We start from the raw sequence: 17,120 nt of genomic DNA on the forward strand, positions 1-17,120 counted from the left end.
TTTTTTCTTCAGAGAACAGCTTGTGTCCAAGCTTCAGTAGCATCCACAATACCTGTTAACCTTGTTAGTCTAACCAGAAGGTTGTAACCCTGGATCAGAGGGAACATCCTAGGATCTGGATCAGAACATTTCTGCATCAGTGTGGAGAACCAGAAATGCACCAAACAGCAGCCAACGTGAAAATGTCAGGTTCTGATGAGGTTCTGCTCAGAAAGGAAGTGACCTCTTGATGCTATTAACCCCATTGCCCCGCTGGAGTTCCGTCACTTCGCAAAGTCATGAGATAAATAGACAAAGTCCAAACACACACACACACACGCACACACACGCACACGCACACACACACAGAGTAGAGAAGAGAGATGGCCTTTTTAAAAACATTTTAATGAAACACCTGTCTGACAGCAGCTTCATCAGTCTAAACCAGCTGGTGGGAGGAGCAGCGGGTCACCTGTTCGGGTTCTGTTGGTAACATTCTAATAAAATAAACAAATTTCAGGTCAGAACCCATCAGGAGTCACAAGAATCCTTCACCAGGTACAAATCTAGCTGAAGTGGCTGTCCATGTGTGACATCACGGCAGGGGTGGTGCCTAACAGGAAAAGACCTGTCAGCAGTCTGATAGCAACAGACAAGATGTATAAACCTGCTGTCTAACTCAATCAGCCTGGTGATGATGAAGATGATGATGATGATGATGATTCTGTCAGGTTAACACCACCTGCTGACATCATTACCTGACCATGTCTGACCTTTAACCTGACCCATTAGCTGGGGGGTTTGATCCCTTTCTTTGGTGTGTGTGTGTGTGTGTGTGTGTGTGTGTGTGTGTGTGTGTGTGTGTGTGTGTGTGTGTGTGTGTGTGTGTGTGTGTGTGTGTGTGTAGATGTTTTCTGTAGTCTCTATAGGTCCACCCTGCACCAGAGGTGAGAGATATTTTGGAACAATCTCACAACTGGGTGGGGCGACGGCTGTGCAGCTCACTGGTGCCAGGTGGGGGTGCTGTCACAAGGCTCCTTAGGTACACACAGGGGTTCCTCCTCCTCCCTGGGCCAGGTGGAGGGGGCGGAGGAGGTGGGGGGTGAGGCGGTAGCAGCTCAGGGGGCCTCAAGTTGGACATGAGCGGCTGCAGTTCCTGAGACACCCCAGTTTCCTCCTCCTCCTCCTCCTTTTCTTGCACCTCCTTCTTCTTCTCTAGAAAGCAGAATGGACTCTGCGGCCCTGGAGCTCTGACGGAGGTGCTGCTGCTAGGTGGAGTGTAAGAGGCTGGGCGGGGTCCTCCCAGCCTGGAGAGAGCACTGATGCGGGGGTGGACGGGTTCAGCAAGGGCAGGCGGTGATGAGACGCTCTCCAGTGAGGAGATGCTCTGATTCCAGGCCTGCTGCAGATCCACGGGGATGATCTTTGTGGCCTCCACGGACACACAAGGGGGGGGTGACCCCAAACCAGCCTTCCATGGCAGGTGGTTGTCTTCACTGGGGGGCGGGGAGGGGACGGCTGGTGGACTCTGACAGACATCAAGAGCTGCAGGAACTAAAGGAAAGCACACAAAAACCACACAGATCAATTTTAAAGCAGATCTTCTGACCTTCTCATTCAGAAGAGTGACTTTATTCTAAGCCCGGAATCAGTCGTTACCATAGAAATGAACTGTTTGGTTCCTATGACAACAACCTGGTTTTTACACTGCTCTTGTCCACCATCCAAGGACTTGTTCATCCATCTGTGTGAATATTTTATCAGAACTGATGGACTTTATTGAGTTTATGAATCTATAAGTTTAGTTTCTTAAACCCTGAAATATTTAAGTCTAGGTCCTGCTGAAGGTTTTCTACGAAGAAGAGCCAGAACCAACTGAGCCACAGCAATCATCTCAGCAGATGAACCAAACCAGACAGAAACATCGTATTTAGAAATCAACCAGGTGGAGTTCCTGGAACTGCCTCTGACTTCAGGTGAAATCCTCTTCTCAGTGGTTTCAAGCCCACCTTCCTGCAGTCCCATTTCACATCAGAGAAAAGCTGATCCAGCAGGAGAAGGTGGACCCACCGATCTCATCACAGCTCACAGCTCCGCGTAACGACCAACAGAGGCAGATCATGAAGCCAGATCGAGTTTTCTCCATGGAACGTCTCGACCTCGGAGACGAGATGAGGAGCAGTCTGGGATTTCAGCCCAGCTGTGATCGTACCCCACACAAGTTAATGCAGAGGAATGAACTTTGTCATGATTTTACCTGACTTGGGGCGTTGTTTAGGTGTTTCAGCTTTGTGAGCAACAAAGACGATGCCAACATCTTCCTCTTTCTCAGGGTCTGAGTGTTCGGCTTTGGTGTCCTCTGGCTCCATTGGAAACAGCATCGGATCTGAGATGCAGAACAACATCTGGTTACATCTGTCAGGAAGTTCCAGCTGTGGTGACTGATCGCAGGCTATGGGATCGCTGATGTGTCTAACCTTTGTCCTGCCAGCTCACATTGCGTCTGGGTTTGTCACCACCATCCTCCTTGGTGTCGGACCCTCTGTGCTGGAAGAAGAAGAAGAAGAAGAAGAAGAAGAAGAAGAAGAAGAAGAAGAAGAAGAAGAAGAAGAAGAAGAAGAAGAAGAAGAAGAAGAAGAAGAAGAAGAAGAAGAAGAAGAAGAAGAAGAAGAAGAAGAAGAAGAAGAAGAAGAAGAAGAAGAAGAAGAAGAAGAAGAAGAAGAAGAAGAAGAAGAAGAAGAAGAAGAAGAAGAAGAAGAAGAAGAAGAAGAAGAAGAAGAAGAAGAAGAAGAAGAAGAAGAAGAAGAAGAAGAAGAAGAAGAAGAAGAAGAAGAAGAAGAAGAAGAAGAAGAAGAAGAAGAAGAAGAAGAAGAAGAAGAAGAAGAAGAAGAAGAAGAAGAAGAAGAAGAAGAAGAAGAAGAAGAAGAAGAAGAAGAAGAAGAAGAAGAAGAAGAAGAAGAAGAAGAAGAAGAAGAAGATTCAATAAAAAATCCTAAAGAAAAACGAGAGGTTGACCAGATCCTCACCTTCTTCAGACTTCGTTCCTTTTTGTGTCGTTTGTGTCTGATGGATTTAAATGTTTCCATTCGGATCTTCATGTTCCTCTGGAACACCTCTCGGTCCTGGCGCTCCTTCTCCCCCAGAGGCATGAAGTGACGGCTGTAGTGGGATTGGTACTGGACAGAACACAAGCAGAACCCAAACATAGTCAAGTAAGTAGGTGTGTTCCCCTAGGTTGCTCGTCAGCCCTGACCCTGGGTTTCTGGAAGTCAGAGACTACAGAGGACTGGTTGGAAGCCTACCCGTCTCCTGGGTTTGTACAGGTTTCCAGCGAGGACATGGTGTGTCTCCATGTCCTCCTCCACTTTAGATCCGGGGATGTTATCAATCACCTGGAGGTCCAGACACACCCCACTGCCGTTCTCACGCCTAGAACACACCAACATGTCACAGTTAAAGTTAAAGTCCCATTAGTTGTCACACACACTGATGTGTGTGCGAAATTTGTTCTCTGCATTTGACCCATCCCCTGGGGGAGCGGTGAGCTGCAGACACAGCCACGCTCGGGAACCATTTGGTGGTTTAACCCCCCAATCCAACCCCTTAATGCTGAGTGTCAAGCAGGGAGGCATTGGGTCCCATTTTTTATAAGTCTTTGGTATGACCCGACCAGGAATCAAACCCTGATCTCCCAGTCTCAAGGCGGACACTCTACCACTAGGCCACTGAACTGGAGAACTCACTGGAGAACAGCAATGTGAAAATTCAAAAGGTTCTAGTTCATGTGATCATCTGAAACACCTTTCTGGTCTCAGGTTTGGGCCCCATCAGCCTGAAGAACCAAGCCAGCTGTTTGCAGCTGTGGTTCTGTGACATCACACAATGTTTTTGTTTCCAGCTGGAATTCCCTCAATCTATGGATGTGGCTAACTCCTGGAACATTTTTTTAGACAGATCGGTTCTAGAAGATACTCACAGATAATTGGTGACATTGGTGACCTCAGGGAATGAGGCTCTGCTGGCCATGGAGGGCAGAGACAGTCTGGCTGAGGTCAGGACATTACCACCCTGCACACATGCACACACACACACACACACACACACACACACACACACACACACACACACACACACACACACACACACACACACACACACACACACACACACACAGGTCAGTGGTTAGTTTCCTGCCAATAAACAGATCCGAGGCACATAAACACTGAGATGGTGATCCACTGCACCATCTGGAGAGGCTCTGTCTTGAGGGACGGCAGTAGCTCAGGAGGTGGAGCGGGTTGTCCAGTAATCAGAAGGTTGCAGGCTCCAAACAGGGAATGCTGCTGTTGTGTCCTAGAGCAAGACACTTAACCCACCTTGCCTGCTGGTGGTGGTCGGAGGGACCGGTGGCGCCAGTGCTCGGCAGCCTCGCCTCTGTCGCTGCGCCTTTGGAGCTGTGGCTATATTGTAGCTCATCCCCACCAGTGTGTGAATGTGTGTGTGAATGGTTGAAGGACTGATTGTGTTGTGAAGCGCCTTGGGGGGTTGTGGAACCCTAAGAAGGCACTATACAAATCCAGGCCATTTACCATCTACATTAGTTCCGTGGTATTCACTCCTGGCCCTGGAGAGCTGGTATCCAGCACGCTTTTCTTGTTTCTCTACTCTAACAAACCTAATTCGATGGCTGAATCACCTGTGCAGCAGCTCATCAGGCTCTTCAGAGCCTGCTAATCACCTGCTGATTGAAATCAGGTGTGTCGAAGCAGACTTAAATCATGCTGGATACTGGCTCTCCAGGACCAGGAGCGAGTACCACTGATCTAGTTAGTATGATGAGATCTGGTCGGTTCTAAATGGTTTCTGTAGTTAAATCTGTCCTGAATCTCCTGGTGTTTCTCTGCTTCCTGTGGGGGGATCTCCCCTCTGAGGGCACTATCATGGACCTGGACCACAAGCATTTATTTATGACAGTAGAACTTTTCTTACTTTTAATCTTTTTTGTTGTCTTGCCATTTTGTGATGTTCTTCAAGACTGCAGAATAGAATAATAATAATAATAATAATAATAATAATAATAATAACCCTGTGATGGACTGGCTCTCTGTCCAGGGTGTACCCGGCCTGATTGCCCGTTGACCGCTGGAGATAGGCACCAGCCCCCCCGCGACCCTGAGTGGACAAAGCGGGTTCCGAAAATGGATGGATGAATAATAATAATAATAATAATAATAATATTATTATTATTATTATTATTTCAGTCAGTCAGAAACCTTCATCCCTACATGATAAAAAAAAAAAACATGAATGACCTGAAGCTGCAGTGACCTCTAGTGGTCACAGCTCAGACTTACATCAGGATTCTTCTCTAAAGGGTTCTAACCAGACTGATCGAGATTCTATGTTGCACTTTGTGGGACCTCATGAACTGGACGCAACTCCAGATGGTTGAACTTCATCACCTGGTCGATGACGCTGATGGCATCTCTGATATTGATCTTCTGATAGGCCTCCCACAGCTCGCTCCTCCTGTACTTGGACTTACTCAGCAGCAGCTTGCTCAGGTAGTTTTTATCAAACTGCTCCCACCTATTTACACACACACACACACACACACACACACACACACACACACACACACACACACACACACACACACACACACACACACACACACACACGCTGGTAAATCCTCTGAAGGTAGAGAACCTTGCTGTTTCCATGCTGATGGGACTCACTTGTCTCTCCAGTGGTGGTACCCTTGTAGTCCTGCGATGTCCTCTACTGCTGTCAGGATGTGATCAAAGGCCTGAAAACAAACACACGGTCACACACTCTTCTCAGCACGCTTCTCAGGTGCAGATAAAGAAACGGTCATGGTCACCCGCTCATGGATCTCCTCGTTGATGGTCGGCTTCCTGTTGGTGGCGCGTGGAACTTTGAGCCACTTTACCAGAGGTTTAATGGTCAGACCCTGAAACACAAACACAGTCAGACTCACCTGGACATGTGTGTTGTCTTAACAACGGTGTTTCTCCCACCTGGAACATGACGGTGAAGAAGACAACCACAATCGTTGTAGCAACAAAGTAATCTTTGGCTTTGACCTTCTCGCCGTCCAGCAGCACCACCAGAGCAAAGGCCACCGCTCCCCGCAGGCCACCATATGACATCACCACCTGGTCGATCTTGTCCAGAGGGACGAGGCGAAAGCGGTTCAGAAGCCACGTCTGACCAACCACACCTGAAAGCAGGTTACATGAAGATCTATTTATAAGATCTGCCATCGTTATAACACCTACTACTTCATTGAGAGCAACATGACATTCTCAATAACCTGCTGGTTCCTCTCGTCACAGAGGCCAGCTCAGTGTTGAGCAGCAATGATTGAACATTTGAATTGATTGACAGCCCAATTAAAGAGTCAGACAAATAAAAATGGAAAGTGATTTAAAGGGGCATTATGGAAGTTTGACAGCCAAAACATGTATAGAAATAATAAATTTCTTCTCCATACATTCTCCTGCAATGCCCTGGTCCTGTAGAATGAGCCCTGGCATTTTTACTGTGATTGCCTGTTTTTCTGTAAAATCACAGAAAAAGAGAGATGCTCGGGTCGAGCAGGCTGCTTCATGCGCGTTCACGCTCAGGCATCGCCCGTAGCATTTGCTATCTGTAGCTTTAGCAGCAGCGAGAGAGGCAGTGCCGCTTTGTCGCTGTTCCTAACGCCTAGTGACCAAGCTAGCTACATTTCTGAGGACCCTTAGCTACTTTCTGTAGAACTTTCTTCTGGATATTTCCTGCAAATTAGCAACAAAATAGCCGTTTTTGCTCCGAACCGTTCTTTGAACTTTGTTTCAGCTGTCATCAAGGATATAAAAGTTACAGATACTGTGAATGTTACTAAAGTGTAGCTCACCTTTTAAGATGTCTGACTCGAAGACCTGGGTTAGATTCTGGATGTGAACATAGTTTGTTTAGAGTTTGTTTTTTACATTAATGGTATATTTTTTTACAGTAAGATGCCCAAATTTTTATTTGAGACTCGCCGAACGGCATTGAATTCACAGATAAAAAAGATGTGGGTTCAACTTTCATTTTGGAACAATTTTTCAAGCAAGGGAAGGGAATGATCTGAGCATGCAGGAGGACTGACCCATCTTAAACCTTTGTCTGCTGTGCTGAAGAGAAAGGTACAGAACCAAATTATTTAATTAATTAGCTGCACGTTCTTCTGCTACCGTTACGCTTTTGGCCTGAGGGGGCAATCGCGAGCATAAAAATTCAAAACTCCGTAAAGTTCCTTTAACAGTAAACAGTAAACATCATGAAGATCGCAGACACCATATACGTAGACCTAACGTGAACTGGCACTGCCTATTGGAACTGGCGTAGCAGTAGGCCGCCATATTAGATGGGTTCTCATTCGCTTTCAATGCATTTATATCTGTTGAGGAAGGTTTGGACAGCGTGGAACCCATCCAAAATGGCCACGATGCTGTTAATCTCTCCAACGTCCAATGGCGGATCGGCGTATTCATGTCTATGATGAAGACGTATGATCTTCAGGGTGCAGCTGTTTCCTCCTCCCCTCCTCCAGTCAGGTTACATCTCATTGGCTGGTTTCAGATTATTTCCAACCTGACCACTAGATGGCAGCAGCTGTAGCTCACTGCCTCTTTAACATCTGTTTTGATATTTTGTTGATAAAAATGATTTTCATGTAAACTATGACTGCTGCAAATATCTGATTAGCTGTTGGAATGAGACAGAGAAACATGAAGATGGAACAGAAGATGTTTTCTCATCACACCTGAGCTTTGAGGATGAAACGTCAAGAACATTAGGGGCAGCGGCTCAGGAGGTAGAGTGGGTTGGGTAGTAGTAGCAGTAGAAGTGGGGGTGGTGGCAGTTTACCATCACCAGTAGGTGTTTATGAATGGTGGATTATCTGTGAAGCACTCTGAGTGCCTACAAAAACATTTTATAAATCAAATCTATTATTATATTGGAAAGTAAAGCTGCTTCTGTCTCTCAGGACTTCAGGCCCAAAGGTTCTGATCATGTCTGTGATGACCTTCAGCAAACAGGAGGACTGACTGACCTGCTGCTCTGAAAACAAAGATGAAGATGAGGGTGCAGGAGACCAGCCCAGTGTCCCAGGCCCATTTGGACTTGTCCACCGCTGAGATCCCCAGAAAGATGAAGATGATGGTCTCAGCGATGCTGGCCAGATTCTTCATGGTGTACTTGACCGTGGTCCGAGACTTCTGAGAGATGTTGGCCTCCACGTATTTATTGGCTCCGATGCCACAGAAGGTCATCCTGTGAAGAAAAACACACATTGATACCGCCACAGCAGAAGCTCTGAGGTGGAGAAACATCTGGCCTTGAAGTGTGAACAAACGTACGACAAGATGGCCGACAAGGAGAAAAGCTCAGCGGTCAGGTAGGCCAGGTAAACCAGCAGGAAGACGAAGAGAGGCTCGATGATTCGCACCTTCTTGGTGAAACGAGTGATGAAGCCGAGGATGACGGCAAAGACCAGACCCACCAAAGTTCCCCCGATGCTGACGATGAGGAAGGAGGCTGAAGAGGAGAAGGAAATGGAGGTAAGTCAGAGCAAAAGGTGGCTTCACATTAGGCTTTCCAGAAGGTCCCTTATGTCCAGAACTGGTGTGGATGATCTCCTGCTAAAAGACGGCGTGTCCTCAAACCGATCTAAATGCATCCAGCTTTTCTCACTCATGGATCTAGATCTATTCTGATCCCGATGAGGGAATATCAGACTCCTCCCATGATCTCAATATGCTAATAGATGCTAGCAAGCTCTGCAGCTGTGAATCTCCTCTCTGAACCAACGGTTGGTCAACGGTATTTGTTAGTGCTTGGCATCTGCATTTGTTACCATGAATTACACTTCAATATATCCTCCTATATCTTTGGCTTTGGCCTGCTCGCTGTCCAGCAGCATCACCAGAGCAAAGGCCACCACCCCCCGCGGTCGTCCACGAGCAACGTTCTGTGGTTGACCCACTAGGAATCACACCAAAAGGACAAACGGAGACACTGAGAGAACGTCTGAACAATATCGACGACACAAACAACATAACATTTACAGACAGAAATAGCAGGCAGCGTCACGTTCAAGGAATGAAAATGAGCAGACAAAAGGACGGGACCCTGAACATAAACACATACAGGAAACCAACACACACAGACCAGTATTCATTATGGACATCAGAACATCCTGCTATACATAAAATATCAGTGATCAGAAAGTTATACCACCGAACAAACATAACAACAGAAGAACAAGACCGTAAACAATTAGGACCAACATATACGAAACGCTTTAAAGACCTGCGGATACCCAGCATGGGCAATGAACAAAAAAAAAAAACAACAAACAACAACAGAAAGAAAAGAACAACCAAAACAAAGAACCAGAAATCCAGAAAGACAAGAACAGAAAAAATGTCTACAATGAAAAAACACAACATAAACACACCAACAAAACCATACACACCAATTAGAAACAGACTAGTGCACCCAGAGGACAATGTATCAGCAGGACATAAGTGTGGACATGCAATAAAACATACAGGAGAGACCGGACGCCAACTTAACACTCAAACAATAGAACATAGAAAGTCGAAGACACACAAAAGCAGCCAAACAAGAAGCAGAAAGAACAATCAGCCGTCACAGACCACTGCACCAGAGAAAACCGTCTAATGGACTGGGGCAGAACACGGGTCATAAACACCCAACAGCAAGAATACAAAAGATGGATTAAGAAAGCCATAGAAATAAGGAGATGTGGGCACACAACCACGAACAGAGACGATGGCGTCTACACATTGGATCATGCATGGGACTGTGTCACTGGTGAGGAGACTGCAGGCAGCAGAGGGCGCTCTCTGCTGCCTGTGGATAGACGGAGAAGGAAGTGACGCTGCCAACAGCAGCGAGCTCTGAAGAAGACCGCAGTGGTGGTCAAAACGTCAGCAAAAACAGGTAAAACAACCCTTTTCTGTGTAAAGCAGATAGGAAAAACACACAGAATGAACACACAAAAGGTGCTAACAATGCCTCCTAGAACAGGATTCTTGGGAATTATTGGGAACCTTAAAGCACCTAATGAGTCTGGAGTGTTTCCATCTGGAATTTCCTCTAATGAAGCTAAAGGGATGTTCTGCTCCACTCACACTGATGTGTTAAGGCCTCATTTGTCTCTGCTGGGGACAGGAATTGGAAAAGGGTAGAATGCCTTCCCCGCGTCAGGGACGAGGTCCTGCCCCAAGCGGAGGAGTTTAAGCATCTCGTGGTCTTGTTCACGAGTGAGGGAAAGCTGGAGCACGAGATCGACAGGCGGATTGGTGCTGCGTCTGATGTGAGCAGAAGGCGAAGCTCTCGATTTACGAGTCATTTGCATTCCTATCCTCATCTATGGTCACGAGCTTTAGGTAGTGACCGAAAGAACGAGATCCCAAATACAAGTGACCGAAATGAATTTTCTCCGCAGTGTGGCTGGGTTCTCCCTTAGAGATAGGGTGGGAAGCTCGGTCATCCGGGTGGGTCTCGGAGTAGACCAGCTGCTCCTCCACATCGAGAGGAGCCAGTTGAGGTGGCTCAGGCATCTGGTTAGGATGCTTCCTGGATTTCCTGGTTTTCCAGGCACGTTCAACCGGGAGGAGGATTAAAGGAAGACCCAGGATACGCTGGAGGGACTATGTCTCTCAGCTGGCCCGGGAATGCCTTGGGATTTATCTGGAGGAGCTGGCCTAAGAGGCTGGGGAGAGGGATGTCTGGGCCTCTCTGCTTAGGCTGCTCCCCTGCGACCTGACTCCAGAAAAGCTGATCAAAATGGATGGATGAGGACAGGAATTAGGTCCACATCATTTACACTAGTTTCTCAAGCATATCCAGAACTATCAGCACCTGGACCGGGATTTAGTGGGTCTGGATTATTAGGACATGAGAACCCAGGTGCGTCCCTGTCTGTAGACTCACCCACTCCTTTGAAGTAATCAGCTGTCTGCACATTCGCTGCTCCCACCTCCACAAAGGAAATGTAGACTTTATACAAAACCTGCAGAAGACAGAAACACAACTTTTTGTTTACGGGTGAAAATAAAAACATTAAAATAAACTAGTTTGAAGGAAATGCACAAAACTAAACCTAGAAATAAAATCTGTTACATAATAAAAACATTCCTGCAGCTCTGCAGACCCGGACCGTTCAGGCCTCCAAATCCAGGTTCTCATTGTGTTCTGATCCGATTCTTGTGTGATTAAGTCGTATACGGAGCTGTGTGTGTGTGTGTGTGCGTGTGTGTGTGTGTGTGTGTGTGTGTTAGACAGCGATAATTAATCGGATTTCTCAGACCCAACATGCTCCTGAGGAAACCCGGAGCTTTCCATTTTCTCCTGTCAGATCCATGACTAAAGTAGAAATCCAACAGAACCAACATTAGTCCACAGCTAGCTGCAGTCAGCTTTGACCTCTCAAGTCTCACTGTTGCCACGGTAACAGTTATGTCACCTGACATGATGAAGTAGGTAAATATGTTGGAGCATTTTTTTGTTTTTGTTTTTTGCTGAGTCATCGCAGCGTCTGCAGTTGGTCATCCAGGAAGCGAATCACGTCAGCTGAGCAGGTGTACTGAGGAGAACTGACCCAATTCTGCCGACCTAGATTCAGATGTCCCAATCCAACATCCCAGATGTACAAACATCTGCAGTAGACATCTAAACTCCGTCCTACATGCTGAAGGTTCTTCTGGCCTAGTTGGCTCCTCCCAGGAACCTCTTCTGTTCCTACTGGCCCTACAAACAGGGTGACTTCAGTCCAGAAGGATATCCTCTGTGGCTCCATGATGGAGGAACAAGATTCCAAAGTCCACTTCAATCCTCAGACCTCTATACTGGCCCTGTTGAACTTCTGCACTGGTTCTACTGGGAGTTTCTTATAGCCCTCTGAAACTACACAGGTGTGTGTGTGTGTGTGTGTGTGTGTGTGTGTGTGTGTGTGTGTGTGTGTGTGTGTGTCTCACCACAGTCACAGCATCATTCAGCAGAGACTCTCCAAACACAATGATGAAGAGCGTTTCATTAACGTGAACTTCCTCAAACACGGCCAGAACCGCCACCGGGTCCACGGCCGAGATCAAAGCTCCAAACAACAGGAAGTCCATCAGGTCTGCCTGGACGTGCACATCTTTATGCACACACACACACACACACACACACACACACACACACACACACACACACACACACACACACACACACACACACACACACACACACACACACACACACACACACACACACACACACACACACACACACACACACACACACACACACACACACACACACACACACACACACACACAGATCTCAGACTGGGACAGACTCTGTAGGACCAGCTCAACATGCCTCTGACCCCGTCACTCACCTATGATGCCCAGCAGCTTGGCGGCGTAGAGGCAGAACCCGGTGCAGAAAGCATTCCACAGCGTTCCGACCACGGCGTACGTTAGGATCGCTCCCAGGTTGTCAAAGAAGAGCCGAGCTGGCATGAAGTACCCGGCGTCGCCCACGATGGTGGGCAGCAGGAAGAGGAAGAAGAGGGCGGGGTCAAGCTGGTATAACTGCTTCTTATTGGCTACAAGAACGACTCCACCCAGAACCAGACCCAGCAGGATCAGCATGCAGCTCTCTGGTACCACGGTGGTGAAGCGCTTTGAGAAGTGGAACACTGCAAGGAGAGGTTTCAGTCAGATAAACAGAACCAGAACATGGGTCCGTCTCACTGCTTCTACAGGACAGAACCAGTTAGGTTCTGCTGATCTGATGTAGCAATGCCATAATTAGGAGACAGAGTTGGATTCTCATGGATCCTTCTCAGACCTCCCCAGTTTGTTTGACCTTTGACCTGCAAATCAAGCCTGCATAAAAGTGGACAAGAACCTCTTAAGAAACCCAAGAGAGACTGAGGCGGTCCAACAGAAGAGTTACTGCTGCAGAAGGAGTTCTGGTTTAGATTTCTGGCGACTGCAGCCAGTCAGAAAAGAGTAATTATCGCTGCTGTGACGCAAGTCGAGTTAAGCGTACCGGGATGAGCTGAAGATACGCATGGCTAATAATCTCAGTGATGGATGGCTTGTTTAACTGCAGCTGTTTAAGATGGAGATACAGAACACCTCCCCCCCACCCCCCACCCCCCCACCCGCTGACTGGCTAGCAGCAGCTAACAGGTCAGCTGAGAGCTGAGTCACCGAATCTACTTTGATTTGTTGTCACGTTTCAGGTACAGACAGCATGACGCTGCAGATTTCCACTAAAGGACAGATCCACTGCTTACTCTGTGTGTGTGTGTGTGTGTGTGTGGGGGGGGGGGGGGTCCTGTGAATCCATCATCTAAGGTCTCACAGGAGTCACGACAACACACACACACACACACACACAGAGGATGGTGTTTCAGAGCAGCTGGTGAGTCGCTGGTCTGCGTTGCATCTTGTCATCATGTTTCACCCGCGGGAACCAGAGCAGCCTTCTCCAGCTGAACAGACCAAGGGGCCTCATTTATTAATTATTGTTTTTATTTATCCTGCTGCTGTAGGATCCTTACGAAAACTCTAAACTAAAGTTTACACAAAGTAATTTTCTGAACTATAAAACATCTCGTATGCACAGCTCAACACAACTTTGTAAATCACTCCTCCTAGGAACCTGCTCAGGTGATTTTGGATCGCATCCCGCCTCCTACACACCCGCTTTCTGCCATGAATGGTCAATGCACAGGGCCTGAGGAATATTCTGCATTGACATAACATTTCACGGGCAACCATGGCAACCAAGAGGTCCAGAAAATGCTGTGACGGAAGTTGGGGTGCTTGTGGAAGAGGCAGAGGCACTGAAAAATGTTTTATTGTCTTTTTCGGAACCGCTGGCGTAGATCATTAAAATCTGAAGGTGTTCAGGAACCAGGAACAGATTCAGCAGACACCAGAACCAGGACCCAAACGATGCAGGCTTTAGTGATGTTCCAGGTGAGCACCCCCACCCCAGGCCACCAGCTGCAGCAGCTATAAGTGAATCATGAAGGACACAGACAACGTGTTTGATGTTTTTCTTTCTTGTGAAGATTAAAGATGATAAGCAGTGACCTGTGTGTGTGTGTGTGTGTGTGTGTGTGTGTGTGTGTGTGTGTGTGTGTGTGTGTGTGTGTGTGTGTGTGTGTGTGTGTGTGTTCGATCCCCAGTGAGTCGTGGTGGATGGCTGCTTATACTGAACCAGGATTCTCTGGGGGTTTCTTCCTGTTAAAAGGGAGTTTTCCTCTCCACTGTCGCTGCATGCTTGCTTAGTATGAGGATTGCTGTCTGACTGTAACTGACACTAGTCAGTGACTCGATGCAACCTGCGGGGTTCCTTATACAGGAAACTTTTTACTGATTGGCTTAATGAACTGGCCTGTATTGGAATGTTTTGTGTGAAGTGCCTTGAGACGACTCTTGTCGTGATTTGGCGCTTTATAAATAAACTTGAATTGAAGTTGTACCTAATCTCAATGTCAAGTCATTAGATGAGAAAGATCTGAGTCATTTTAAACAATGACTTGTAGGTCTGTCACAGTGAAGCATAAACTAGCTTGAATCAGGACTTGGTTTGACCTGTAACAAGTGTGGTGCTGAGATTTACCTAACTTTTAAACTATTATTTAAATTCATGTGTGGGTGTATGCAGGACACATTCTGAGTTCTGGGTTTAAACCATCTGGAGGTGACATGGTGCTTTAACTGTAATGTAAAGCAGGAATGTGACAGCAATTCCATTTTTACATGTAGTAAATGCCCATCCTATCAGGAATGGGTGGGCGTGGCCAGAAAATGCTTGTTTGCCTTAAAGTGGTAGAAGGCAGTTCTGGCTTGCTTTTGGCACCCCCTAGTGTCCGTTTGTAGAACCGAAAGCAAAATCTATCTCCTTGCTGTAGGGGCTGGGTGGCCTGCATTAACTCTGCAAAGGGTCGTTTTAGCGCATACTGGCTCGAGAAAATGATCTAAAAATATGACAAAGTTGCAAAGTTTCCCATTTTAAACGACAGAGCCCTGACACAGCTCATTGTGGAAGGTACTGAATCTGTCAAGAATAACGCCGTTGAGTTGACTTTATGTGTGATCGCTGCTGTTCTACTGAAGAGATTGCTTTAAAGTTTCTGACTCAGAGTCGGTGACTCAGTGCAATCTGCTGGGTTTCCTAATTAGCACAATGAACTCAGTGCACTGAGAAGTACATGTATTTGCTTTTTAAATGCCTTCAGATGATTCTTGTGATTTGGCGTTATATAAATGAACTGAATTTAATTGAACTTAGTGATTTTGTGTCACATCATGGACATATTTTGAGTTTATCACGGTCGACAGTGGCACAGGAGTTAAGAAACCGCCCCATAACCAGAGGCTTGATGGTTCGAGTCCCGTCTGTCGGAGTCATGTTCTTGGGCAAGACACTACCTAGCCTGCTGGTTGGATGAGTCAGAGGCACCAGTGCTGGGCAGCCTCACTGCTGTCTGTGCACCCCAGGGCCGCTGTGGCTAATGTAGCTCATCACCACCACCGTGTGGATGGGTGAAAGACCGGTTATGTTGAAATGTGCCTTGGGGTGCTGTAGGAACCTAGAAGGTGCTAAATCAAATCGAGGCCATTTACCCTTATATCTAAAAAGTCGTGTCTCTTGATCTTTTAAAGAACTTCCTCAGCTCCACTGCGGTTCTAACAGACTAAAGATGTTTTTCACACGCATTCAAAAAGTCTGAATTATTCAGTGTCACAACCAGTGAAGGACGTGGCCATCAGCCAGTCAGATACAGGGGACGGGGTCAAAGCCACACCATACCAAACTGGTGAATGAGCAAACGTATCTTTGTAAACAGTAAAGTCATTAAGCTCTATGCAATCCACCAGTGGGAGTTTTATGTTCCTGCATGGAAACCACAGAAGAAGAGTGCTTCGTGATTAGCCCAAAAGCAAATCCACACCTGGAGGTCCAGGTTCAGGGTGGGTGAGCCAGATCAGAACCACCTGTTCAGAACCAACAGAACCTTAGCTGAGCCTTGTGTTAAAAATCATCTGATTCTGGATCAGAAACAAGGTTCCTCTTCTGGTTCAGGGCCAGCAGGGCCTGGCCCCCAGGAGCTGGAGCTAGTCACTGAGATGGTGGTCTGATCCTCATAAAACTTCAGGTAACGGGACAGCTGCACACACACACACACACACACACACACACTTGCATGCGTGGACTCCACTGACTTTCATTCATGTTTGGGAGTCCATTAAGCCTAACCCTATGGGGTTCTATTCCTTAACCCTAAACTAAACCAAACGTTATTCACACCATCTAAAACCACGTTTAAGGGTATTTTGTCATTGTGTGGACCAGTCAAGTGCACACACACACACACACACACACACACACACACACACACCAGAAGCAGACTTACATATCTTGGCCAGGCTGGCCACCAGGAGCCAGGTGGCGATGATGTAAGGGTTCTGGACGTAGCTCCACTCCCACTGGACCACCCGGTACCCGCCACTATGGTGCTCTGCTGCATCCCTCTCTTCCCCTCCGAAGCCGGCCGGTTCCTCCGCCGCGGACCGGGCCAAGGCTATACCGGGAGCCCCGTACTCTGGTCCACGATGCAGGAGGTGGTGGACCGGCGACGCGGTACCGAGCGCTAGTCCTTGAAGCTGTGGAGCGGCGGTACCGAGCAGGTCGACGGCAACCGGCAGCAGCAGCAGCATCAGACTGAAGTGCAGCATCATGTCCGCGGAGCTCAGACTGGAGACATCCCGCCGGTCTTTATATACACCGAGACTCGTAGAGGACACACACACACACACACACACACACACACACACACACACACACACACACACACACACACACACTTCAACAGGTGGAGGAGGAACCCGAACGGAACCGCCCAGCCCCCTTGAGTAGGTGATACACACTATTTGGTGATGTCACTATCGGCCCCCACACACACACCCAAATCTTTGAGGTCCTAGTTCAAACCAGACCAGGTCCTGTGCTTTAAGGTGGTTCTGACCCAAAAGAATCAGCGAACC

The 17,120-nt window shown here is 47.4% G+C and overlaps 1 protein-coding gene across 1 annotated transcript; it reads right to left on the reverse strand.

Annotated features, from left to right (window-relative positions):
- Nucleotides 1-368: 368 nt before the first annotated feature.
- slc9a5 (solute carrier family 9 member A5) lies at nt 369-16,941 on the reverse strand. The gene is made up of 16 exons (XM_070555078.1): nt 16,490-16,941; nt 12,446-12,748; nt 12,039-12,202; nt 10,996-11,074; nt 8,391-8,568; nt 8,084-8,304; nt 6,021-6,223; nt 5,864-5,953; nt 5,718-5,788; nt 5,442-5,568; nt 3,956-4,047; nt 3,282-3,408; nt 3,006-3,155; nt 2,457-2,526; nt 2,237-2,365; nt 369-1,533 (listed from the first exon to the last, which is right to left on the reverse strand). Exons 1-16 carry the CDS (start codon nt 16,812-16,814, stop codon nt 950-952), a joined length of 2,913 nt encoding a protein of 970 aa, XP_070411179.1. The 5' UTR covers nt 16,815-16,941; the 3' UTR covers nt 369-949.
- Between the last annotated feature and the right edge of the window lie 179 nt (nt 16,942-17,120).

This window comes from Nothobranchius furzeri, chromosome 9 (assembly GCF_043380555.1).
Source record: "Nothobranchius furzeri strain GRZ-AD chromosome 9, NfurGRZ-RIMD1, whole genome shotgun sequence".
NCBI classification, from domain to species: Eukaryota; Metazoa; Chordata; class Actinopteri; order Cyprinodontiformes; family Nothobranchiidae; genus Nothobranchius; species Nothobranchius furzeri.